Source organism: Neofelis nebulosa, chromosome 6 (genome assembly GCF_028018385.1).
Source record: "Neofelis nebulosa isolate mNeoNeb1 chromosome 6, mNeoNeb1.pri, whole genome shotgun sequence".
In the NCBI taxonomy this organism is placed as follows: Eukaryota; Metazoa; Chordata; class Mammalia; order Carnivora; family Felidae; genus Neofelis; species Neofelis nebulosa.
Genome location: NC_080787.1, coordinates 42,979,352 through 43,005,918, shown reverse-complemented (window position 1 = coordinate 43,005,918; position 26,567 = coordinate 42,979,352). Strand labels below are relative to the sequence as shown.

At 46.0% G+C, this 26,567-nt stretch overlaps 1 protein-coding gene across 7 annotated transcripts; it reads left to right on the top strand.

Moving 5' to 3' along the window:
* Nucleotides 1–203: 203 nt before the first annotated feature.
* On the top strand, nt 204–25,798 carry TREM1 (triggering receptor expressed on myeloid cells 1). 7 transcript variants are annotated; one of them, XM_058733870.1, is made up of 7 exons: nt 204–360; nt 3,595–3,948; nt 5,555–5,765; nt 17,502–17,617; nt 20,773–20,819; nt 22,250–22,372; nt 25,314–25,798. In XM_058733870.1, the coding sequence occupies exons 1-7, from the start codon at nt 312–314 to the stop codon at nt 25,440–25,442; spliced, it is 1,029 nt and encodes a 342-aa protein (XP_058589853.1). In that variant the 5' UTR covers nt 204–311; the 3' UTR covers nt 25,443–25,798. The 7 variants fall into 7 exon arrangements, with proteins under 7 accessions (XP_058589853.1, XP_058589854.1, XP_058589856.1 ...); XM_058733871.1 differs by lacking the exon at nt 22,250–22,372; XM_058733873.1 differs by lacking the exon at nt 20,773–20,819 and having other exon boundaries at nt 25,314–25,452.
* Nucleotides 25,799–26,567: the final 769 nt, after the last annotated feature.

Here is a 26,567-nt window from a genome sequence, read left to right as displayed (position 1 = left end):
GTGACACATTACTTTTGCTTACAGCAAGTATTGTTCTCACTAAAATTTTGTGAGATTGGCTGAAAAGGTAATTGTCAATATCTCCCGAGAACAGGAAGCTGGGATTCAGAGAAGCCTGAGACTTGAGCCCTGTCTCTGGATTCCTGTGTTGTCCTTGACATTTGGAACCAAGGCAACCAGTGACGGAAACAGAGCATCAACCTCAGTACCTCCCAGTAATGGCTTCATATCCTGTTGTGCAACTTTCTGGAGCCTCTAGGTCAGAATGTCCCAGGCACCACCGTGGCTGTTGGGGTTGGTGCACATGAAGGATGAAGAAGGCTGGGCTCTGGGGGCTGCTGTGGATGGTCTTCATCTCAGGTAAGGTGAAGAACCGGTAAGGCTTCTGCCCGGAACCTGGGGATCCCACCACAGGAAAAGCTTCCCTTTTCTTTGGAAGCTCCAGGGGAAGTGGCCACCCAGGATAGAGTCAACCGGTAGACATGCCAGACTGGGTTTCTCTGCCCAAACTTAACAGAATCGGGAGAATATAGAGGGCCTGAGAACAGAAATAAAAGGGGTGAATTAGGGAAATGGGCTATCTGTGTGTTTTGATGTTGTCAGAGATATGCAAAACCCTGGATGGGAAAATGATAGAGCAAACCTAAATTTGACATGATCCGAAATAATGTTTGAGTTTGAAACTTTTGTTTTTTATAGTCCCTCATGATGCTTTTGATGTTGACCATCTATTTTTTTTAAGTTTTATTTATTTTGAAAGAGAGAGAGAGAGAGACCATGAGCAGGGGAGGGGCAGAGACAGAGGGGGAGAGAGAGTCCCAAGCAGGCTCTGCACTGGCAGAGCTCATGGGGTTCAAGCTCATGGGGTCACTTAACTGACTGAGCCACCCAGGTGCCCCTGATGTTGACCATCTATTAACCCTAAAAGACATAATTAATTAAACAAATATTTCCCAGGGGCCACCTATGGGCTGGGAAATCTGCTATTGCTGAGGCATAGCAGAACAGAAGTGAAGAGAAGGGGCCTGGTGCCCATTTTCATGGGAGCTGTAACCACAGGTGGCTGCTGTCTACTGGTGTTGGAGGGTATTGTTGCCCTAACTTGGTGGGTTTGCCCCATCACCACACCCTCACTTCTCTTGTGGTACAGCTCATGCTTTCACTAAAGATGAAAGCATTTGGGACTTTAGTTGCCCTCCACCCCAATCCTTATGAATAAATTGGGATAAAACCAGAGAGAGGGAAAACGTCAACAGCAAGGAAAAGAAGGCTTTGCCTTGGAAAGATTATAAGGAAAGGGTGTTTTTCGGGAACCAACTACTTTGAGCAAGGTCACAGACACTCACCATGCAGAGCCTGCACACACACGGCATGCTGCATCTGCTCGGAGCTGGGGTGATAACTTAGATGGGCAGACAAGAGCTTGGTTCTCATTCCCTTGTGTCATATTCATGTTTCTCCAAAGGAGAACTGGGAGGAGATGGAGGGCTGATGCTTGTGTATTTGTGTGGGAGAAAACCAGCCCTGTATATGTCATTGTGTCCTATGGGGGTGGGTTGGGGGTGACTTAAAAACTCCATCTAGCTCCAGTATCCTAAAGAACAGAATTGCTAGGTACCTATTCAGGCATTGGCTGAGACTGCTCTCATCCCAACCAGACAGCTTCCTTGGCCAACCTATCTCTGAGGTTTGGACCTAAGTCTAGGGTCAGACTATTCAGGCTTGAATCCTGACTCTACCACTTTCTACTGTGGAACTTTGGGTGAATCACTTAATAACCTCTGGGTTATGAAATCACCTTTCTGTGCCTCAATTTTCTTATCTATGAAATAGGAATAATGACAGGTATCAACCTTATCTGTTTTGAAGCTTCAGTGATGAAGCCAGGAGATGAAACAAGATAGTACTTTTAAACACTTAGCAATAAAAGGTATTTGTTCTTTGTTATTTGTTCTTTGTTATTAACATCAGGTATTCCTTTCTCACAGTGGTGTAAGACATGGTGCACACATAGCACTCCAGCACTGATTTCTTACTGTCTCCTCTCACAAAGGACAGGCAAATTCGTGCATAATCTCAGACTCCTGTAACTCCCACTCTCTTCGTCTATTTGAGCTACTCTAACAAAATACCACAGATTGGGTGGCTTATAAGCAACAGGTACTTATTTCTCACAGTCTGAAGGCTGGAAGTTCAAGATCATGCTGCCTGTCTGGTTGGGTTTTGGTGACGGCCTTCTTCCGGGTGGTAGACTTTGGACTTCTCACTATGTCCTCACAGGGTGGAGGGGATGAGGGAGCTCTCTGGAGCCTCTTTGATAAGAGCACTAATCCCGTTCATGGGATTAATCATGACCTAATCATCTTCTAACACCATCACCTTGGGGGCTTGGATTTCAACATATGAATTTGGGGAGGTGGGAGACACACACATTCAGAGCATAGCATCCACCTTGTCCAGGCAGTTGGCAAATAATTTATCTATAACCTCTTACATTAATGTTACAGAGGGTGGACAGAGGAGGTGTGTATCTTCCTCAGAGCCCAGCACAGTGCCTGGCACACAGCAGGCTCTCAGCCACACATTGATGAATGAGTTAACCAGCCCCCTTGCCTGTCTCTTGGAGGAACATTTCTGACCAGAGTTCATGGGACTTTCCAGGGAGCTTGCTTTTGAGATTTCCTTAGGAACTGCAGTCTGGTCCCAGAAGAATTGGCCTGGTTTCATTTTCAAAATCCCCAGGAGTCTCTGAGTTGAGACTTCTTAAGGTAAGGCGGAGGGCCCGCTGGAACTCTTGGCCCACGCTGGGATGAACATACAGGTGGGCTGTGATGATAGCCCAGGCGCTCCATCAAAGGGGCAGCTGTTGGCATTTTCCAATGGGCATTCTCAGAGCTATTGCCTGAGGATATGAGTGTGTGTGCATGCGGTAGTATTAATAAAAGCAGTAGTAGTTGTAGGTAGTGGTAGCCTGACCCACAGCGTGACCCAACATTACTGTCCAGCCCATTACTTGGTGTTCTAAAGAAGAAAGGAACCCAGGCTTGAGTGGATAAACCGTAGACCCCCAGTAAAGTTACAGAACCCTGTTGTGTCCAGCCGAAAACATAGATCTGCATCTTCCTACTTCCACTCAACTTGGCCCTCCTGTTGGCAAAGCTTCCTTAGACCAGACCAGAATTGATCTCTGTCCCCTACTTAGATGCAGTTCCCCTAGTTGTTTGGAGGAATCACTCTCGGCTAGTATCATGCCTTCATGTCCACTCATCACTGTGTATGCCCTTCTCTATGATCTTCCCTTCTGTCATACCCCTGTCGTGCATGGTCTTGGCACATGTCTCATGTTCCGTCTCCAATCAGGCATTTTTTTCCTCTCAAAACCAATCATTTATGAAAGTTTGCACAACACCATGCAGTCTATCTCTTGGAGTAAAAGAAAAATTACTCACAGTAAAAAGATCTGGAGTCTAATGTGGCTCGCAGGGAAGGTTGCATGTTCTCTGTAGGCCTTGAGGATCTTATCTGAAAAATGAGTAGTTGAACCCGAAAAAAAAGGATTCCTCACAGGGTCTAACTCTGCTTCCCTGCTTACAGAACTCCAAGCTGAAAATGAATCAACAGAAGAAAAATTTATAAAAGAGGGGGAGACCCTGAATGTAAATTGTCCCTTCTCCACCGAGAAGTACTCCTACAGCCAGAAAGCTTGGCAGAAGCTGATAGATGGAAGGAAGCCTGTGACGCTGGCCTTAACAACGAGTACTTCAGGCAATCCTAGTCAAGTCCGGGAGGGCAGGTACTTCCTAGAAGACATCCCCAGTGAGGCCATCCTGCACGTCCAAATGACCAATCTTCAAGTGGAGGATTCAGGATTGTATCGGTGTGTGATCTACTACCTTTCCAAAGAGCCGGATGTCCTGTCCCCCCTTTTCCACCTGGTGGTGATCAAGGGTAAGTGACCTGGAGAGAGGTAAGAGGATGGGGAAAGCCAGGGCAGGTGGGGGTATGGGTGGTGGTGGTGGCACCAACAGTGTCGTGGCTTAGGATTTCTAGCATCTTGGTTTCTCCCAGAAGTTCCTCGTCTCTCATCTGAGGTCTCTGAAAGGCATTTGGTCCAATAGTAAGAAGGGCCTTCTATGTATGAGATTCCTCTTGGGGTAGCAGAGCTTTATTTGGGCTGCTATTGTAGGAAGTGGGGTACAGTGAAAGATGAGTGGTAGACTTGGATAACTTAGTCTCATTCCGTAGATCCCCACGTGGAAGTAATTTCTTTGGAAAGCCTCTGTGATCTGCTATTTCCTTCCCAAGGGTGCATCTGATGGCCTTCCTGTGTGCTTCCAAAGCAGTGCTTCTCAAACTTTACCGTGTGCACAAACCACCCAGGGATTTTATTTCAAAAGAGTAGTCTCTGACACCATAGGTCTAGGGAAGGACCTAGATTGAGCATTTCTTTTTTTTTTTTAATTTTTTTTAAACGTTTTTATTTATTTTTGAGACAGAGAGAGACAGAGCATGAACGGGGGAGGGTCACAGAGAGAGGGAGACACAGAATCTGAAACAGGCTCCAGGCTCTGAGCTGTCAGCACAGAGCCCGATGCGGGGCTCGAACTCACGGACTGTGAGATCATGACCTGAGCCGAAGTTGGACACTCAACCGACCAAGCCACCTAGGCACCCCTAGATTGAGCATTTCTGATCTGCTCACTGGTGATGCTGCCACTAAGGCTGCCTATGGCTCCCATTTTAGGTAGCAAAGCTCCAGAGCTCACCTTGGGTCCCCTCTCATAGGTGATGCAGTCTCACCGGATAGTAGTGGCCAGTTTACTTATCTGCCTCCCATGCTCATCTCTGAGCACCCTGAGAAAATGGCCTGTGCCTTTCTCAGCTCTGTATCCCTAGCAACTAATGTAGCATCTGGCACACAGTAGGGCCTCGGTAGATGTTAACTGGAGAAATTAAGGAAGGAGAGGAAAGGGAGGAAGGTTCTAGGTCCTAACACCTGGGGAATCCTAAGCCTAAGGAATGCAAAGTTCATATGCAATCTATTAATAAAAGATAATTTGAAAAGCAATATGCTACAGGTTCTGGTGATTGCAAGGCAGAGAATGGTATAAGGTCAAGTAATTGGGGAATTATTCTTGAAGAAGGTGGCGGCAGAGGGACTGGTGAAGGCAGACAAGTGCAATTGCAATGACAGGAGTAGCTTGACAGTTCCCTTTGTTCCCTCTCTCTCCCTCCTTACCCTGCTCCCTCCCTCCTCTCCTCTCCCTCTTTCTTTTTGTCTCTTTCTTCCTTCCTTCTTTCCTTTTTCCTGTCTCTGACCCATGCTGACCTCACACTAATTCTTTAATCTTAGCAAAAGCAAAACTTGCTTCATGAATGGCCATGTTCATTTCCCTCTTCAGTTTCATTTACCCTGCCATCTCTCCCTCCTTCCTTACGTCCTTCCTTCCTTCCATCCTTCCTTCGTTCCTTCTTTCCTTCCTTCCACCCACCCACTTCCTGACAATTCATTCATCAATTTATCCATCTGTTTATCCAATGTGCCTTCTTGCAGATCCTTTAAGCACCGCTGCCTCGGATAAGAATCATACCTGGAAACTGCAGATTTCCACCTTTCCTCCTACCACCACCAGAGCCCAGGGCACTCTTGTTGACAGACCCAGGACTGTGACCAAACTCCCGCCCAAATCAACTGCTGACCTCTCCTCTCCTGGCTTTGGAGTCAACATCACAAATGTGACAGATGTCACCAGCTATGTTTTCAGGTCTCTGGGCCCCTGGTTTGATTCCGAGTCCGTGTGCTTGAGAAGATGTGGAGAGTGATGGATGGGGGACAGGGGAGGGCAGGCACAGACCTGAGTCCCCTAAGTCTGGTGAAACTTCCTCGAGGAGGAAGCAAGTGGTGCTAGAGTGGGCAAGAGGCTGTTGGAGCGGCTGCCACTCTCCCCAGTTCACCTGTTTCCTTGCACACTAGAGGAGTAAGAAGAGGGAAAGTGTATCTTTGCTCAATTCCCATGGGTCTCAGCCAACTCCATGGGCCTAATGGTGTAGTGGAGAAAGCACTCAGAGTGAGGGCCCCTGGATTCCAGTGCCAGCCAGATTGATTGGCTGTGTGACTTTGGGTGAATCACAAACGCTCTCTGGCTTGTTTCCTTGTCTAATCAGAAGTAGGGAGGCTAGAAAATGTGGAGCTGGAAGCCAGAATCTAGCCCAACTGCTCTCAGCAGCTGCTATGTGTTAGGATTACCTGGAGTGTTTACTTTTGCTTTGATTTGTGTTTAATACCGATGCATGTGCCCTCCTGTAGGCCGATAGACCAGAATTTCTGGAGATGGGGCTGGTCTCAGTATTTTTATGAGACCTTCAGGAGATTTCTTAATATGCAGGCAAAGCTAAGAACCATTAGCTTTGTATGCATGCCCCTCTTTACAGTTTATTATTCAATGTAGATTTATCTTTGAATGTGTTTATCATTAAGTATTGAATTAACAGAGAAATATTCCCACTGATCTAACACGTCCGAACTCCACATTCTCTTTCTAGTCTTTCTTCATGTTCATACATATTTAACATGGCAGTAATTCTAATTACAAACTTGCCATTATTTTTCCATGCTAAAACTGTTCTTTGATGTTGCTAGACTTTGTGATTGTCATCTCAACAAATGCATCTTTTTCTATCAGTGGAAAAGCCAGAACTTATGTCGTCACTTGTCTGTCTATAGACACTGAGATTGTTTTTATTTTTTTAACATTTAATTATTTATTTATTTATTTATTTATTTATGTATTTATTTTTGAGAGATAGAAAGAGAGCGTGAGTGAGGGAGGAGCAGAGAGTGAGAGAGACACAGAATCTGAAGCAGGCTCCAGGCTCTGAGCTGTCAGCACAGAACCAGGCGTGGGACTTGAACTCACAAACTGCGAGATCATGACCTGAGCTGTAGTCGCATGCTCAACTGACTAAACCACCCAGGCACCCCATCTTTTTTTTTTTTTTTTATGTTTATTTTTAAGAGAGAGAGACACAGTGTGAGCAGGTGAGGGGCAGAGAGAAAGAGACAGAGACAGAGTCCGAGGCAGGCTCCAGGCTCTGAGTGTCAGCACAGAGCCCAACGGGGGGCTCAAACTCACGGACCGTGAAATCGTGACCTGAGCCAAAGTCAGTCGCTTAACTGACTGAGCCACCCAGGTACCTCATCATTTTTGATAGTATTGATAACTCTGAGATAAACATTTTTGCAGACATCCTTTTTCTTCTTTTAAATGATTTATTCAAAAGAAATTCCCTTCAGAGAATGTGAATGTTTATATCACTCTGTATCCATATTGCCAAACAGTCCTCCAAAGATTGGAAGCACTTTGTGTTGCGATCCACACTGTATAAGTGAAGCAGTTATCACTGTGGGGATCCTCTGCCTATAAGGATTTAGTATGTGGAAAATATTCCTGCTAAATTGGATGTGAACTGACACCTGCTTTCAGCTCTCTCCTACCATGCACGAGGAGCTCCAGGAGGGTACAGGCACTGCCTTCCTCCCCACACCCCTAATGGTTGTTTTGCTGGTACCAGCCTAAGTGCTTGGTACACAGTAGGTGCTTATTAAACCTTTGGGGGCTAAATACACGATCTAGTGAGAATGAATATTTTTCTTTTCTTTTCTTTTTAAGTTTATTTATTTATTTTTGAGAGAGAGAGAGACAGAGAGAGAAAGCACTAGCAGGGGCGGGGTAGAGAGAGAGGGAGAGAGAGAATCCCAAGGAGGCTCCATGCTGTCAGCACAGAGCCCGATGAGGGGCTGGAACTCACAAACCTTGAGATCGTGACCTGAGCCCAGATCAAGAGTTGGATGCTTCACCGACTGAGCCACCCAACAGTTTTCTTTTTATATTAGTTTGATTTTCCAGCATGGAAATTGAGAGTGCATACTTTTTGCCCACTTTGTTACCAGAAGCTGCGTCTCTTCTATTAACTTTATTAACTAATGTGAACAATTCTATCAGTCAGGATCCAGCCAGGGAAGCAGGAGCCTTTGGACTGTTTGAAAAAAGAGATGATTTAGTACAGGAGGCTGTTTGCCCAGGTGATGGGAGAAGTGAGCTTCCAATCTGGGGCCGGATGGGGGAGCATCTCAGGGGAAGACACTGTCCCCCTGCCTTAGGGTGCGTTCCCCAGAAGCAGACAAAGAGAAAGGTCTTGTACAAATATAGGAAGCACAAAAAAAAGGGCAAAAAGAAGGAAGCCTAGCAAGGGTGTCATTACCACGCCCTGTCCCACAGTGGGGAACTCTGGGACTCAGTCCCGCAGGGGGTTTCTGGTAGAACCCATGGGCCTTGAGTACATCAGGGGTTGTAGGAGCTGAAGAATTTATACTCCTGAATTCCCAGTCTTCCCTCAGGCATGGCCCAGGGGCACACGAATTCCCAGGCACTGGGGGGGGGGGGGGGACAGTGGTCGGGCAGTCTGTGTGCAGCCTCAGAAAGGGGTGCGGTGGGCGCTGGCCTTCAAGAGTGGATGCCCTCCAGGCGCTCCGGGCATGAGAGTGTGATAGGGCTGGGAGGGTAGAGGAGACTTGAACACCCAGTTAGCCCAGCTGAGCAGCCGGCTGCGCCGGCTCCAAGTAGGGCGATATTGTAACCGCCAGCCACAGAGCCCCACAGAGCACCAGGGACTGAACCTGACCATTCGCTGGGAGGTGTAGCTCCAGGTGAAGGAGGAAGGCTCCCAGTCCCCTGGCAGCGTAAAGGGGCCTCTGCCTCTTTCCACGGCCATTCTCTCATTTCTCCCTTTGCCAGCAAGTTCGCGCATTCGATTTTAAGTTTTGCGTGGGCAGATGTGTTGATGTTTAAACGATTGCTTTGTTTTATTCCTTGATGTGCTTGATGCTATTTCCTTGATGCTATTTTTTTTCCCATTTTATTTAAATCTTTAGTCCCTCTTGAGGGGGGGGGGAGGGATGTGTTTTGCTGTATGTTATAAATTGTACAAAAGATGACTTTTTCTTCATATTGCGATCTAGATGCCCCAAGATTAGTTCCTAAACAATCCTTGACTTCCTCCTGGGCTGCCAATTTCCTTAGATGTTAAATTTGTACATCACATTAGGCCACAGCTGGGCTTCTGTTTGTTTCACTGTCGCCTATTTCTTTTGACCCTATGCGTTATCATGCAGATTAGCTGTGCTGTAATCTGTTTCCATATCACTGTCTGTCTAGACAGGTCAAGTTTCCTCACTCATGGGCATCTCTTTCTTATGGTATCCACTAATGCTTTTCCAGGACTTTTATTTATGTATTTATTTTAATGTTTATTTTTATTTTTTGAGAGAGAGAGAGAGTGAGCGCGAATGGGAGAGGGGCAGAGAGAGAGAGAGACAGAGAGGGAGACACAGAATTCGAATCAGGTTCCAGGCTCTGAGATGTCAGCACAGAGCCTGATGCGGGGCTCGAACTCACAAACCATGAGATCATGACCTGAGCTGAAGTCGCTTAATAGACTGAGGCACCCAGGCGCCCCTCCCAGGCCTTTTAGAATCATTATGCAAAAATCTGTAAAAAATCATGGTGGGATTTTGGTGAGGACTGGCTTCTGTTTACAGATGGGGAAACAGAGGCCAGAGCAGTGAGGCCCTCCAAGGAACTAGGCTCTGCTGCTGAGACTAGAAACCAGGTTTCCTTTCTGGAACTCGGCTCTCTGCTGCATCTCAGTGAGGAAGAGGAGCCCAAGCTGGCAGCCCTCCCCTCCCCTCCCCCCATCCCACCCCAAGCCTCTTCTGCACGTGCCCTATGCTCTTTACTAGATATATTTTTAGTCAGCAGTTTTAAGCAATGGGACACACTAAAGGCACAGGGCTGGTCAGTATGGGGACAGGTGCTGGGAGGACCTAAGCAGCTAAGAGAAGGGGCGTGAAGGACTTTTGTAAACACTCAAGTGTGAGGCGTGCATCAGTGGTAGCAGCTTCATTGTCTCTTTTTCCCCCAGGGTCTCTGTGACCAGCATCATCATTATCGTGTTGTGTGGAGTCCTGAGCAAGAGCCTGGTCTTCACGGTCCTGTTGGCTGTGACACAGAGGTCATTTGGACCCTAGGCCTGCGAACCCATGAGAGTAACCTCTGACCTCAATTTTGCCTGAGGAGGGGTGTGAGGAGGAAGGGAAGGAGGGACAGTGACAGGAGTTGAATCTGTGACACAGGTTTTCTCTAAGGCTCAGGTCCCACCTTCCCAGCTCGGTTAATTCACTAATAACCTTGGATGTGTGAGTTCGTCCCCTCAGAAGAGAAGATTCAATTGCAAACATGCCCATTCTACCAGCGGCTCCAGATTTGCCTTAAATAAAGACAGAGTCCAATGCTCTTCAGTGTCGCTGTCTTGTGGGGGTTGTGCGGTGTATGCAGAGGGCACTGCTGCTAATTCTGCCCTTGTTCTTGCCCTGGGCCATAACATTTAGGCCTGACCTGGAAGGAGCTCTCACTACAGAAGCATCCTGTTCTCCCTGCCCCTGGGCCTTCCTCTCCTCTAGAATCAGGTGCATGAATTTCTCTTTTCATCTGTGGCCCTTTCCCATACTTCCAGAGAGGGGGGTTGAAAACCATGGAATGAGGAGAAGACAAGACACCATGGTAAGAATTCCTTATTTGGGATAGAGAAACCCAGTCAACCAAAAGGTTGTATCCTGGGAAGGTATGGGATGAGATAAGATCCAAAGCATAGGACTTATAGAGAATCTCATTTGTCGATTGGGTGCATTGTTAGAGGAACATTTGATCTCTGGATCCTTAGAACATACCTATGAAGGTCAAAACGTAAGTGCGTAGAAACATACCTCAACGTAATAAGGCCTTACATAAACACCCCAGAGCTAACAATATACTCAACGGGGGAAAACTGAGAGCTTTCTCCCTAAGGTCAGGAACAAGAGAAGGATGTCTACTCTCACTGTTTTTATTTGACATAGTACTGGAAGTCCTAGCCACAGCAATTAGACAACAAAAAGAAATAAAAGGCATCCAAGATGGTAAGAAAGAAGTAAAACTTTCACTATATGTAGATGACGTGATACGCTCTATAAAAAGACCCTAAAGAGTCCAACAACAAAAAACTGTTGGAACTGATAAATGAATCTAGTAAGGTCCCAGGATACAAAATCAATGCACAGAAATCCATTGTCTTCCTATACACTAATAATGAAGCAGTAGAAGGAGAAATTAAGAAAATAATCCCGTTTACAATTGCACCAAAAATAATGATACCTAGGAATAAATGTAACCAGGGGTGAAAAACCTATACTCTAAAAACTATAAAACATTGATGAAAGAATTTGAAGATGGCATAAAGAAATAGAAAGATATTCCATACTTGTGGTTTGGGAGAACAAATATTGTTAAAGTGTCCATATTACTTAAAGCAAGCTACAGATTTAATGTAACCCCTATCTAAACACCAACAGCCTTTTTCATAGAACTAGAACAAACAATCCTAAAATTGTACGGAGACACAAAAGACCCTGAACAGCCAAAGCAATCTTGAAAAAACAAAACAAAACAAAACTGGACACATCACAATTTCTGACTTCTATATTATAAAGCTGTAGTAATCAAAACAGTATGGTACTGGCACAAAAGTAGATACATAGGTTAATGGAACAAAATAGAAAGCCCAGAAATAAACCCATAATTATATGGTAAATTAATCTTTGACAAAAGAGGCAAGAATATGCAATGTGAAAAAGATAGTCTCTTCGACAAATGGTACTGGGAAAACTGGACAGCTCCATGCAAAAGAATGAAACTGGGCCACTCTCTTATACCATCCACAAAAATACAAAATTGATTAAAGACCTAAATGTGAGACCTGAAACCATAAAAACCCTAGAAGAAAACATGGGCAATAATTTCTCTGACATTAGCCGAGGGAGGGGAAATAAAAGCAAAAAATAAACTATTGAGACTATATCACAATAAAAAGCTTCTTCACAACAAAGGAAACAACCAACAAAACTAAAAGGCCACCTACTGAATGTCATTATTTGCAAATGACATATCTGATAAAAGGTTAGTATCCAAAATATACAAAGAACTTACATGACTCAACACCAAAAAACCCATAAATAATCCAATGAAAAAATGGGCAGGGGCGCCTAGGTGGCTCAGTTGGTTAAGCGTCTGACTTTGGCTCACGTCATGATCTCACAGTTCATGGTTTCAAGACCCGCGTCGGGCTCTGTGCTGACAGCTCAGAGCCTGGAGCCTGGTTTGGATTCTGTGTCTCCCTCTCTCTCTTTCTGTCCCTCCCCTGCTCACTCTCTGTCTCTCAAAAATAGATAAAAACATAAAAAATTTAAGAAAAAAACTGGGCAGAAGATGTGAACAGATATTTCTCCAAAGAAGACATACAGATGGTCAACAGACACATGAAAAGATGCTCAACATCACTCATCATCAGGGAAATGCAAATCAAAACCAGAATGAGATATTACCTCACACCTGTCAGAATGGCTAAAATCAGCAACACAAGAAACAACAGGTGTTGGTGAGGATGTAGAAAAAAGGGGAACTCTCTTGCACTGTCAGTGGGAATGCAAACTGGTGCAGCCACTGTGGAAAACAATATGGAGGTTCCTCAAAAAATTAAAAATAGAATTACCCTATGATCCAGGAATCACACTATTAGATATTTGTCCAAAGAATACAGAACACTAATTTGAATGGATACATGCACCCCTAAGTTCATTGCAGCATTATTTACAATAGCCAATCTATGGAAGCAGCCCAAGTGTCCATCCATAGATGAATGGATAAAGAAGATGTGGTGTAGATACACAATAGATATTACTCAGCCATAAAAAAGAATGAAATCTTGCCATTTGCATCAACAAGGATGGACCTAGAGAGTATAATGCTAAGCGAAATAAGCCAGTCAGAGAAAGGCAAATACCATATGATTTCACTCATATGTGGAGTTTAAGAAACAAATGAGCCAAAAAAAAAGAAAGAAAGAAAGAAAGAAAGAAAAGAAAAGAGAAAAAGAAAAAGAAAGAGCCAAACCAAAGAATAGACTCTTAACTATAGAGACCAAACTGATGGTTACCAGAAGGGAGGTGGGTGAGGGGATGGAGGAAATAGGTGATGGGGATTAAGAGTACACTTATCTTGATGAACACTGAGTAATGTATGGAACTGTTGAATCATTATGCACCTGGAACTAATATAACACTGTATGTTATCTACATTGGAATTAAAATAGAATAAGCTAAGATAAAATAAAATAAAATGTTAAGTGAAAAAAATAGAAGTATGTGACTAGAATGAGGCCACATGAGCAGTAAGTCACTACTTACTAGCAAGAACAAAGGCTAGAGTTCCTTTGCTGAAGACCAAGGGCCTCGAAGCCATAGAGAATGGACCATGGTGGAATTCTGCCTATGTCTAAATGCCCCTTGTCCTTGTGTCACACGAGGGGCAGGGATGGTGGCCCACAAATAGGCCCCTCTCCCTTTCAGAACAGAAGAGGTAGAAAATCAGAAAATACTGATTTAAATCTGTTAGAGTTTGCAAGACATGGCTGGGCCTGAACATCTATTTCGTGGGTGAGCATGGGAGCTACAGGGGAGTTATAGAGCAGACAGAGGAGGAAGGCAGAGTGAGAATAAAAGTGCACACAGGGACAGACTGCAGAAGTCTACCTGGGGAAACCAAGAGGCAACGGACTGCAGAGGCCACAGTTGAGGTCATAGCATGAGACAGTCAAAGGGTTGGATCACCAATTAGAATTCTGCACCCAATTCCAATGTGTGTGTGTGAGTGTTCTGGGAGGGGGTGGTTTCCCCACATCAACAGGCAATTCTGGGACACCAGCTGGGTGTCCTGGAATTCAACTCAATTCTGATACTATCGACCCAGAGATAGCATCAGATTCCACAGATTGAGGGCTCAGTCCCACAAAACTCTCCCTCCCCATCTTTAGATGCCATTGACAAGCGCAGGCTATCACTTGTGCTTCTGATCTACATGCTCTGGGAGGTTCCGGTGATCCCCTCCTTGGATTCCATCAATTTGTTAGAGCAACTCACAGAACTGAGAAACATTTTACCTACTAGATTACTGGTGTTTTATAAAAGACTATTAAAGGGTATGAATCAACAGCCAGAAAAATAAATAAGGCAAGGTCCTGAACAAAGGGGTTTCTGTCCCCATGGAATTTGGAGCCCAGCACAGTGGCACATGGAAACATTCTGGTTTCCCAGCCTGGAAGCACTCCAAACCCCCTCCTTTTTTTTTTTTTTTTTTTTTTTTTTCCACGGAGGCTCCATTACACAGGAATGATTGATGAACTCATTGGTCATTTGTGAGTGATTCAAGCCCTTCTGCCTTCCCCAGAAATCAGGGGGTGAAACTGAAAGTTTCAACCCTTGTCACAAGGTTAGTTCCCCAGGAAACAGCCCCATTCCTTCCAGGATTTCCAAAAGTCACCACATCGACAAACTCAGAGGTAGCAGCAAGGGGCTTGTTACGAACAACAGGACATCCATGACACCTTTATGGCTCTGAAGTGTTTCCAGGAAGTGAGGACAAGAGACCAAATATGACAAAAGATGCTCCCACTGGCTCTAATGGCTCATGAAATTTCAAGGACTTTGGGAGCTATGATCCAGACGATGTGGATGAAGTCCAAATATATATGAGAAATATATTTCGATGATCTGAATGACCAAACACATATTTCTTATAATTCACAATGCCGCACAATCTAGTGATGTTGCCATTGGTGCCCCTGCCCTTGCACTCTTGAAGTCACCCTGTCTTTGGCACCATGTTTTTCCTGGGCCCTCAGTGCTTAAACTTCTTCTGTGACAGCCATCTCCAACTGGCTCTGCATCTTGTATCACACCTTCGGGATCCAGAATCCTGGACAGGATATTGCGTCTGGCCAAACTTAGGTCAAGTCACATGCGTGGCACATAGATGTTGGGGAGAGGGGCAGGAGAAATCTCTGCCTCCACCCTCAATAGTAGAGGAAGTAGAGCTCTGTGCCCTAGTGAGAGTCGTGCACTGAAGCATGTCCCCCAGGTGGAGAAGGTATTGGGTGCTGGAGAACCAAAAGATGACAAATATCTGATCTGTCGTGGTTACTGCTAGCACTGTCATGTTTGTGGGCTTCATGCCTCTGCCTGGGCTGGGAGCTTAGGGATGCGCACAACTTGCACACAGGACGGGTACCTGACGAACGCCTCAGGGCCCGTCTGACCTCAAACGGAGCTTTTGCAGGCATTGTCTATTTGGACCACTTGCCTCAGAAACCCTTGGGCTGCTGGTTAAAATGCAGATTCCAGGGCTTTCCCAGACCGAGCAAATTGGAATCTCTGGGGGTTGGTGCTCAGGCATGTGTATGTTTGCCAGCCTCCTGAGTGATTTAGCCACGTGCCCATACTTGAGAACCGTGGTGTGGAGTAAGATTAAAGAAGGCAGATCATCAGAAAGGTTTGAGCTCCGTCTTGGAGGACAAGCCAAATTTGGATGCATGCTGTCATTCCAGACAGGGGGAACTGGTAGGGGGGGTGCAGGATGTAGTGGTCAGTGGCCAGGGATGGAATGTCCTGGCAACCTGAGGAAGTGAGTGGAATGGAAGGGTGGGTCCAGACTTGGCATGGTGGAGAACAGGACGCTATTGAGTGTTGACTAATGGGCAGTGACGTAATAGCAGCAGGAAGGAAGATGTCACAAGGGCAGTGTTTGCTCTTTTCTCTTCTTCTGCATTTTCCTGAGCTGCTCTCTCTTCACACTTCCCTTCTCAACTGCAAAGTAATAGTCAAGCCTCTCCGGGAACATGGAAGACACCCCTGAGGGGCAACATCCTCCAACAATGGGAAGAGCCCTGGGACAGCCAGTACCCAGTGGATCCTGGGATAGGATGGAGGGGACAGGGCTCTGGGGTGGCCATGGCTACTGCTGCTGCTGCTGCTGCTGCTGCTCTGAGCCTCAGGTAAGGAGATGCAGGGGGAGGGATGGAGACGGCCAAAGGGGTACTGCTAAGAGGGGTTTCTCTCACTTCTTTAGGAGAGACTGAATGGGATCAGGGTGTGGGCTAGACACAGGAAAGGGAAGAGAAGGTAATGGATGCAGACTGTTGGTTAACCCTGTCCCAGCAGGAACTGGGTGATGAAACAGAATCTGGAGCTTTCTACAGTACACCGTGAAGTTAAGAAAACTACGTGAAGTGAACTGAACAGTCTCTTAGCGCTGTCCTGGGAGGTGGAAAGTGTAAGATACAGTCTCTCCTTAAAGGAATCAGGAACTGAGGTAGACGAGGCATTAGTAGAAGGCAAAGGTAAATAACAAAAGGGCAAAGCCACAGCATGAACACAAAAATATGGTGGAAGTTCCTCTAGCAAGGCACAGGGAGGCAGTGTGGAAAAGAGGGTTCTGGAATCAGACAGAGCTGGGTTCAAATCCTATCTCTGCCACTTTCTACATTTGGGCTCTCAGGAAGTCCTCCAAACCCTCTGAACCTCAGGGTCCTCAATATTTATTTGTAAATGGTACCTAAGTGTTGTCCTAAGGGGGTTGTTCCTAAGAGTTAAACAGCAGACTGATGTACAATTCTAATGATCAGTATTTAGAGCATAGTCAGTGCTTAACAAAAGTTATGGTGGGTGATGATGGTGGTGGGGGTGGTAGTGGAAACAGGGGCAGAGTGATCAAAGGTATTGAGGGTTGAAAAGGGAAGGAGATGAGCGCAGGTGGAACTGTCCAGGTAGACTCCCTCTAGGACCAGAAGGGGTGGATGTGGGTGGAGAAGAGTGGGGGAGAGCACTCAGCCTGGGGACAGCAGGGGCTGGGATGAAGTACTGGGTGCTGGAAAGCCAGGGCCGTGTCTGGGGAAGCACAGGTAGAATAGAACATGGGTTGTAAAATGGGTCAAGTTCTCTTTCACTTTTTTTTTTTAACCATTTTATTATTAACATTTTTTAGTCTACAAAATACGGAGAGAATAGCCACTGTAAACTTGTTACCTAGATCAAAACATTCAACCATAATTGATATTTTGCATTATTTGCTCCATATGTGTGTACATTGCTGAGATACATATTTATAAATATGTTAATTGTAAATATAAATGTGTTTATTAATTCATTACATATATTAACACATATTATGTATATTTATAAATATGTATGTTTATATTATATCATGATATATAACTATACAATTGCATATCATATGTATGTATATATAAAATTGCTGAACCATTTCAAAATAATTTACAGAAATCCTAAATTATTTATTTAAATAATTTTATTTATTTAATATTTAATATTACATTATTAAATATTAATATTTAATATTTATAATTATAATATTAAATATTAATGTTTAAATATTTAAGTGCTTGATAGAGCTGCTAATACTTTTGATCTGCGACCTTGTATCTGTGGTGGGGTCTGTGGATGTAGGGATGGTGGAAGGAACATTTGCTCAGTGCAACACTTTGACTTCTCATTCTAGGATTCCAAGCTGTAGGCGAAGAAGAGAAACAAAAGTGACTGCTAGATGGAGAGACCTTGACCACAGCCTGCTCTTAAAGTGTCATGCTCTACTCCAGCCTGAAGGGCTGGCAGCGGGTGAGGAGCCAGCGCCCCCCAGAGACAGTGGTGTGCTCTTACACTTAGAAACAAAGACCCAGGGGCACCCCGGGGGCTCAGTCAGTTAAGCTTTGGTCTTGGCTCAGGTCATGATTGCGCGGTTTGTGAGTTGGAGCCTTACATTGGGCTCTGTGCTAACAGCTCAGAGCCTGGAGCCTGCTTTGTCTCTCTGTCTGTCTGTCTGTCTGTCTCTCTCCAAAAAAAAATATTAAAAAAAAAAAAAAAAAGGAAAGAGAAGAAAAGAAAGAAACAAAGACCTAAACTGGCCCAGACCAGGGATACCTGTTGAAGGTTGTCCCACAGAACCCATATTCAAGGTCACAATGGCAGGGCTCCAGTGGCAAGACTTAGGGCTGCACTGGTGTGTGGTTGACCTCAGAACCCCCATGTCCTGTCCAAATGGATTTGGCTGATACAGTACAAAGGTGAGAAGCAGCAAGACCCTGGACAGGAAAGGAATGGCTTTTTCGGAGGCTGGCCTCAGCCACAGGCTGAGAAGGCTGCTTTGTATGCCAGGTGGCACAGAGAGAGCAACTGGAAAAGCTCCAGACCTGAAAGCAGTGCACCGGGTTCTTCCACGCCCACTCTGTCAGTTTGCGAAAGTCCTACCTAGCTCCTCTCTCGGCCTCAGCTTTCCCACCTGTCAAGACAAGAAAGTTGGGCTAGGTGATCTCAAAAATTCTCTTACTCTATGTCAGAGAACCTGCTAGAGGAACTAGACACCTGAGCATCGACTTTGTGCCAAGTACTTGGTTCATCCATCTCCCTTCTATGAAATAGGTGCTGCTGCCCCATGGTACAAGGGAGGGAGGTTCCAAGAAGTCAGGTTACTTGCTGTATCTTTCAGCGGGTGCTTGGTGCAGCTGGGATCCTACAGAAACCCGCCTTGACTGGATGGTTCTTGGTAAATCCTGGAAATGGGCCCAGTTTGCCAATAGAAAGCTGCCCCCTTTCTCAAGGGATTTAAAAAGTAGTGGATGAGGGATAGATTCTAGAGAGCAAAATGAAGGGCCTTTCACTGACCTTGAGTTGCTTCTTATTGGTGGGGGCACCGCCAGTTTATTGGAAAGCCCACCTCCCCACGTGGGGAGACAGAGCTGGGAAGGTGAGGCCGACAATTTTGCCTCAAGCTTCTTGAGAAACACTCCCCTTTGGAGCCGGTGGGCTGGAGGGGCCTCCACCCCACAGGACACTGCTGGCCCATGCCCTGCTAACCCCAATATGTGACTATCACGAGAGGGCTGGGCTTAAATCGGACTGCAAAGTATCTGGAAATAAAGAGTTGACCATGCAAACTGATGGGGCTGTAGGCAGGACGGAGGGAAGCTATTGAGCCCACATCATAGAATATAGTCATTCCCCAGGACTTTAGAAACATCCAGTGACACCCAGTAATTAACCGGCTGGTTGCAAAGGATTTATGCGGTCAGTTAAGGGGTTTCATTGCCCTCTACTCAGGGACATTTTATTTTATTATTATTTTTTTTTAAAGTTTATTTTTATTTATTTGTTTAGAGAGCTAGAGAGAGAACAATCAGGGGAGGGGCAGAGTGAGAGGGAGACAGAATCCCCAGCAGACTTTGCACCGTCAGTGCAGAGCCTGACACAGGGCTTACACTCATGAACCATGAAATCATGACCCGAGCCGAAATCAAGAGTCGGACGCTTAACCGACTGAGCCACCCAGGTGCCCCAGGGACATTTTATTAATTTGGTCTTGGTGTCTGGACGCTGGGGAAGCACTAACACCTTGCTCTTCACCCAGGGAGGTGGGGGCTGTAACAGGACGAGGGGAGGTGTGCTGGCCCAATTCCCATTCTCCCTGTGCCCTGAACATCCTCAGTGACCTTGAGTAAGTCTCTCACCCCTTTCTGGCTTCCTCCACGGTGATACTCAATGGCTCCATTTCTCTGGGTTCTTCTGTATTTATTGAGTTCAGAGAAACAAAGGCCTTATATTTTACACTTGGCAGAATTCGCCCACCCCAGACACCAGCAGATGGCATGGGCCCACCAGGTCCGAATCCATCCTTCTGCCTGGTTCCTTTACTCAAATCTTAATAAAGACAATAAGAAAAATAATCAAGAGTGACTGAGCCCAGAATCTTGCATGAAAAGTGTATCAAGTTTAGTACAGGATAAATGTAAACATAATTACTTTCATCAAGCCACAAAAGATGCTGTGGAGGACTAATAAATAGTAGCTTCATCCAGTAATTACAGAGAACTTCAGGCTAATGTGGCTAAGGAAACCGAGTCTAGTACAGATTGCTCCTGCCTGAAGGAATTATTAGTCTCACAAGGGAAACAAAATATAATCTTCTAAAAAGGTTTCTTTCTGGGGAGGGGTTGGTGTGCCCGGAGATAGACTTTCCCTCAGTGGATTGTGGGGAGTCCTTCTTTATTCTTCTTGACTTTTTCTTTAGTTTACCAGGTGAGGGAGGGCATGACAGTTGCCAACCACAGAAAGAAACTTAATATATTGGGGAGGGGGGGAATATTTGGAGGCGATAACATTGTCCACCCAATCCCACTGTAGGAAGGGAGGCCTGAAATGGGAATTTGAGAGGACAGAAGGTGGGCCCTGGAGGGCAGGAGGGAGGTTCTTGGTCTCATGGGCAAGTTCCATGTTGGGACAGAAGCTAGGGCGGAAGGACTATTGTGGCAGATGAGCAATCACGTGACTGTGATGGTCTGGGAGGGCGTGGGTGCTGAGAGCTGAAAGACCCTGAAGGCTGAGACCAGCTGTATGTCACAGGATATATAGGAATGGAGTCAGGAAATGAGGGTCCCAGTGCTGGTTTTGTCTGTTGAGTGACCTTGGGCACTCCCTGTTACCTTGTTCCTTGGGGGGTTGGAGTGGATGCAATTGAACGCCCCTATCTTTGACCTGCTAGGACCGTGTGAATGTTTCCCTCCCAAACAGAGTCTAGTCCCATGGCAACGAACTTGGGAGAAGGCCACTCAGCATGTAGGAGAAGAAGGGCCCTCTCTGGCTCAGACTGAGTCGGCTGGATTGTGCAGATAGGCTGGCAAACTCAGGATATGTTGACCCATCCTCCTCAAGCATTATCTGGGCGCCCAGTAGGAACCTAGTGTCAGTCAAGGCTCAGAAAGGCTTTTTATCTCTTCTAGAAAATGGCACTAGCCAAGAGAACCAACAAAGGCAATCTGGATCCAGGGTAAGTTGTGTCTGAATGAAGGTTGTTACATGGAGGCCAGAGTAAAGCAGTGTAAGGGCTTAGTTGGGGCCCTCAGCTCAGGCTCCACGTGTGGACACCGGAGAGCCAGACTGGACCACACAGAGGACTTTCTCCTGCTCCAGGTGGGCCAAGGGAGTCCTGAACCCTAGCAGGAAGAATGACCTTTGCTTCTATTTCTATCCTGAAGCCCCAGTGCAAGCCTTGAATGTCATCACCTCAAGGCAGCAAAAGTCCCATCCACCAGCCCCAAAGGAGAGGAGTTGGGGGTTGGGGAGCTAAGGACATACAGGTGTATTATACCCCTGCTTACAAGGCATCACCTGGAAAAAGTGGCCCAGGTGCAGTGGAATCTGAGTAATCAAGAGCCTCTTCCTTCCTTGGAGTCAAAGGAATGGGATCAACAGAAGTTCATCCCTACCCAGACTTGCTGGGGAGTGGGGGTCAGAGGTGGGGGTCAGAAAACACTACCTGGAGGAGGAGAAACACTGAAGGCACAAAGGGAGTGGTGTTCCATGCCAGGGGCAAGTTGTGGGAACGCATGCACAGAGTGTGCTGCCTACAGAGGTAGACAGTTGGGCTGAGTGGCGAGAAGAGGGTAAGGTTAACACAGGACCATAAATTCAAATGGTGGAGAGCTTTGAAGGCCATGTAGTTACATGCACTTTGTCCTATAAGCAATGGGGCACACAAAGGGCTTTTCCTAGGTCCCCTGAGGGGAGGAGTGAGGGTCTGGGTGCAGAGTGACCCAGCAGCTATGCAGGAAGTCTGGAGAAGGGAGGTGTTAGGGGCAGGAGACCAGGTAGATTCCTTTGGGGTGAGAGTCAGGGTTAAGATCCTGGGAAAAGTAGAGGCCTCATCTTCAAAGGGTGTGAACCCCTGTGTGGCTGCTCTCATGGCCAGGAGCAGGCAGATCCCCACCCTTTTGGACTCTGGGGGGTCAAACCTAGGATTCCAGTGCTCGCCCTTTCCCAGGACCTGCCGGTGTTGGCGACTGTTCTGACATGTGGATTCATCTTGTTCTCAGTCCTGTTTGCCTCTGTCCAGAAAGCCCGGGGCTCACTCAGGCGAGTGAGGGCCAGGGACAGGCTTGGGTGGAAATGAATGAGATGAATGAATGGACACAGGCAACAGCTGCAGATGTGGGTTTAGAGGTTCCCAGGTGTTCCCCAGAACCCATCCCCTGACTTTCCTCACTTCTGTGCTCAGAAGTCTTTGGAGAGGAGGCAGGGCCCGCCCCTGGGGGTGACGTGAATGGGGTTGGGCTGGCTCCCTGGAAGGGTGGAAGGGGCAGGGTGAGGATTTTTGCTACTGGCAATCCAGCCTTTCCTTCAGAGGAGGGAGGAAGATGCAGGCTGGGGCTGACATGGACGCATCATTTTCAAATACTGTTCATTTCTGTCCCTCCTCAGGCAAGGCAGCCTCCTGGAGTGTCCTCAGGACACAGCACACCCAGGGAAGCAGACTTAACCTTCCAGGAGCTGACGGGCATGCCTTCCTCCCCTAACAAATACCACACTCCACTCTGTTCAGTGGTAAATAAGAGGCTTCCTGAACTTCTCTTGTGAGATCTCTGCCCAGCCCCTCTCTTACCCAGAGGGAGAAAAGCAGTACCAGGTGGGGGAGCGTGGAGGGCTGGGTGCAAAGAAACCCAGGCGGAGTCAAGACCAAGGGCATGGCAATTGATTTCTGTGTTAAGTACAACAACTGGGACTCACAAAGTGTAATTCAGATGACACTTATATTTGTCCTCTTACTGCCGTCCAGCCTTGCTTGGCTAGAGACCTCATTGGCCCCCTGCTAAAGCCTATGGCAAGACCATCACTCTTCTGGGCATTAAAAAAAATAGACTTTATTTTTGAGAGCAGTTTTAGGTTCCCAGAAAAACTGAGTAGACGGTACAGTGTTCCGCTCTAACCCCTGCCCACCCCTCCATACGCCACTTCCCCCGCCATGGACATCGTGTCCCTGAGTGGTAGAATCAATGAATCTACATGGACACATCAGTGCCACCCAAAGCCCATAGATCACCTTAGGGCTCACGCTTGGCGTTGTCCATGCTATGGGTTTGGACAAATGTGCACTGACATGTACCCACAGCTGGAGTACCACACAGAGTAGTTCCACTCCCTTCAAACCCCTCTGTGCTCTGTCTATTCATCCACGCCCTTCTGGGCATTTCTAAACAATATAAAGTTTATTCCCAAGCTAGCTTCAGTTCAGTCAACCGACTGACTTACCCAGGCACCCGATACACATTTCATTCTATTATATAATAGAATATAATGTGCACTTTAGTGGAAAACTGCATTGTCTCTAGCACACTCTCCCTTGGGTTCTCTGTTTCTGATTCTGTGGGAGCTATTTTATAGTTATGTAAGTTGTAGGTAAGTGACAGACATGCAGATTCTGTCCTTTTCTTCCTTCCCCTGCTGTGGATGGAGGTGGGGGAGGGGCGGGAATAAACACCAAACTGGTTTGTTTCCCCTTGCAATTCAACATTGCTTTCCTCCATATAAATATATGCTTCTTGACTTCCTTTTCTAACCAGATCTAACATCTGTCTGGTTCACTCACTGAATATGAGTTTAAAAGAATCTTTAATGCATGTTTATTTTTATTTATATTTTAAAATATTTATTTATTTATTTATTTATTTATTTATTTATTTATTTTGAGAGAGAAAGTGCATGTGTGCATATGTGCATGAGCGGGGGAGGGACAGAGAGAGAGGGAGAGAGGGAATCTCTCTGTGATGTCAGCGCAGAGTCCCACGGGCTGAATCTCATGAAGTGTGAGGTCATGACCTGAGCTGATCCAGGTTGGATCCTTAACTGACTGAGCCACCCAGGTGCCCCAACGCATGTTTGTTTTTAACTGTAGTTTTGAAAGCTATAACTCTGTTTATAAATTTCACTCAATCTTGCTTCTGACCCTGTCCTTGTTACTCTAGGTAAATCTAAATCTTTGATTTTTTTTAATTTTTATTGCTATGTATGATTCCATTGTGTTGAAACACACCCATATATGTTGTCGCCTGATTACCGCACAGGTGCCTCTGATTCAGTGGCAAAGGTTGGTCTTCCCAATAGATGGTGATGGTTTATGGGATAGTCACCTGGGGTGGGCGGTGGGGGGGGGGGAAGGCTTTTACCTTTCTCTCACACCATACACAAAATTAACTAAAATGGATCATAGACATAAAAATGAAAGGTATAAACAATAAAGCTTCTAAAAGAAAACAGAAAATATGACCTTAGAGTGGGCAAATATTTCCTAAACAGGACACAAACAATAGTAACCACGATAGAGTATGCATTCAGGAGTTGGACACTGAATGTAGGATAGTCACACATTTATTCCACGTGGAAGTTCCAGAACTTTCTCACATTTTCATCAATACTGAATCTTACTCAACTTCCTAGTTCCTGCCAGTCTGCTGAGTACAAAGTGAAAGCTCAGTGTTTTCACTTGAGTGTTTCTCTGATAACTCTGATAACTAATGAGGTCAAACATCTATCCGTGGGCTTCTTAGGCATTTGGATTTTTACTGTTTTACAACACTTTCTTCTGATCATTTTGCTGTTGAACTTCCTTTCTCCTGCTTGCTGATTCTTTAAAAAAATTTTTTTTTAATGTTTATTTATTTTTGAGACAGCACGAGCAGGGAAGGGGCAGAGAGGGAGACACAGAATCCAAAGCAGGTGCCAGGCTCTGGGCTGTCAGCACAGAACCCGATGCCCAGCTCGAACTCAACAGACCGCGAGATCATGACCTGAGTTGAAGCTCAACCGACTGAGCCACCCAGATGCCCCATGTTCTGCTTGCTGAATCTTAATAACCTCTTGGCTCATTTAGATATTCATTCATAGTCAGTTGTAGACACTGCAAATAGCTTCCCTCAGGCTCTCATCTGTTACCTGGCAACACACATCAAGCCAAGCCCAGGCCCAAGCCTCAGTGATTTGGTGCAGAAGATACAATGAGCCGTGGGGCACCTGGGTAGCTCAGTTGGTCAGGCATCTGACTTCGGCTCAGATCATGATCTTGCAGTCTGTGAGTTTGAGTCCCGCGTCGGGTTCTGTGCTGACAGCCCCGGAGTCTGGAGCCTGCTTCAGATTCTAGGTCTCCTCCTTTCTCTGCCCCTCCCATGCTCATGCTCTGTCTCTCCATAATAAAGAAATGTTAAAAAAAATTAAAAAAAAAAGAAGATAGATACAATGAGCTGTGGGGTCCTTGTCCCATACACCAAAACAAAAGGGGTCAGAGAACTGCCTCGAGCCGTGTGATACCCCGCTGCTGAGGAACCCATTGGCGACTGCCACTCAGGGGTGTTATGGCCTGCAGCTCTGTTCTGAGGGGTCAGCAGAATACCTCTTCCCTTATCACATTATGGGAGGTGATGAGAAACTGTCTCCCAGGGGCATCAGGCGGTGGTGAGTGGCCTGTGTTCACCGACATTCTCTCTCATTCTAGGAAGAGACAAGTGCGTCCGTCCCGACTCTGAGTAGCTGTAGACCTCTACCCGCATGGCTCCTGTGGCTGCAGGCAGGAGGCCAGGGTCCACATGGAGCTGTTCGCCAACATTGCTTTTGTCCACGATAGCCTTCGCTTGGAAAATGAATGTTTATGCTGTGAGCGTAAAGTGCTTGTAACTACAAGCCACATCTTCGCCACATCTCACCGTCTATATTAACGCGCCTTTGCTATTCCACTGTTCTGGTTAGTATTACTTTACTTTTCCAGTCATTTTCTCGCCCAGGCAAATGGTTTCATTGTTCATTATAGAAACTTCCTGGAAGATCCAGTGACTCTTCAATGTGGCGAGCATCAAGAGGTCGTTTGCGACCAATCTTGGAGTGTTGTATTGCCATCTGTCCCCAGTCCTGGTGCAGCCCCTGCTATGCAAAGCCTGCCTTGAACTGAACTTCTCAATAAATTCTGACCTTGCCTTCCTCTAAGATGCTGCCCGCAGCTCTGCCGAGGCGATGTTCTCCCTGACCACCACCAGCAATAAACTCAGCTTTCTCTTCTCTGAAGGTCATGTTGCTGATATTTGGGAAGCCAGCGGGTGACCATGTAATTAAATCCACCTGTTTTCCCTTTATGACTTGGGTTTGATGATCTTATTTAAGATGTACTTCCCAATCTGCAGCACGATAATATTTTGAATATAGTCTCTTAGAAAATGTGCAAAGAGGGGCGCCAGGGTGGCTCAGTTGGTTGAGTGTCAGATCTTGGTGTCAGCTCAGGTCATGATCTCCAGTTTGTGAGTTTAAGCCCCACAATGGGCTTTGTGCTGACAGCTTGAATCCTGCTTGGGATTCTTTCTCTGTCTCTCTTTCTCTCTCTCTCTGTCTCTCTCTCTCTTGGAAATAAACAACAACAAAATTAAAAAAAAAGAAAATGTGCAAAGATATTCTCATACGTGATCTTCTATTAGCTTTATAGTTTCAACTTTCACAAACAGCACACGACAAAGAAGTCTGCCCCTCATTAGCAGGGCAGAGTGTTGTTAAAATTGACCTCAGTTATCAAAAGCTGAGCTAACACTCTAGCCACCAACCACACGTGGCTATTTCACATTTAAGTTAATTAAATTAAATGAAAAATAAAAATTCAGTTCCTCAGTGGCACCTGCTACATGTCAGACGCTCAATCGCTCAATGACCACATGTGGCTATTGGCTATGGGGCTGTGCCGGAAGATTCGGGACATTTCCACCGCAGC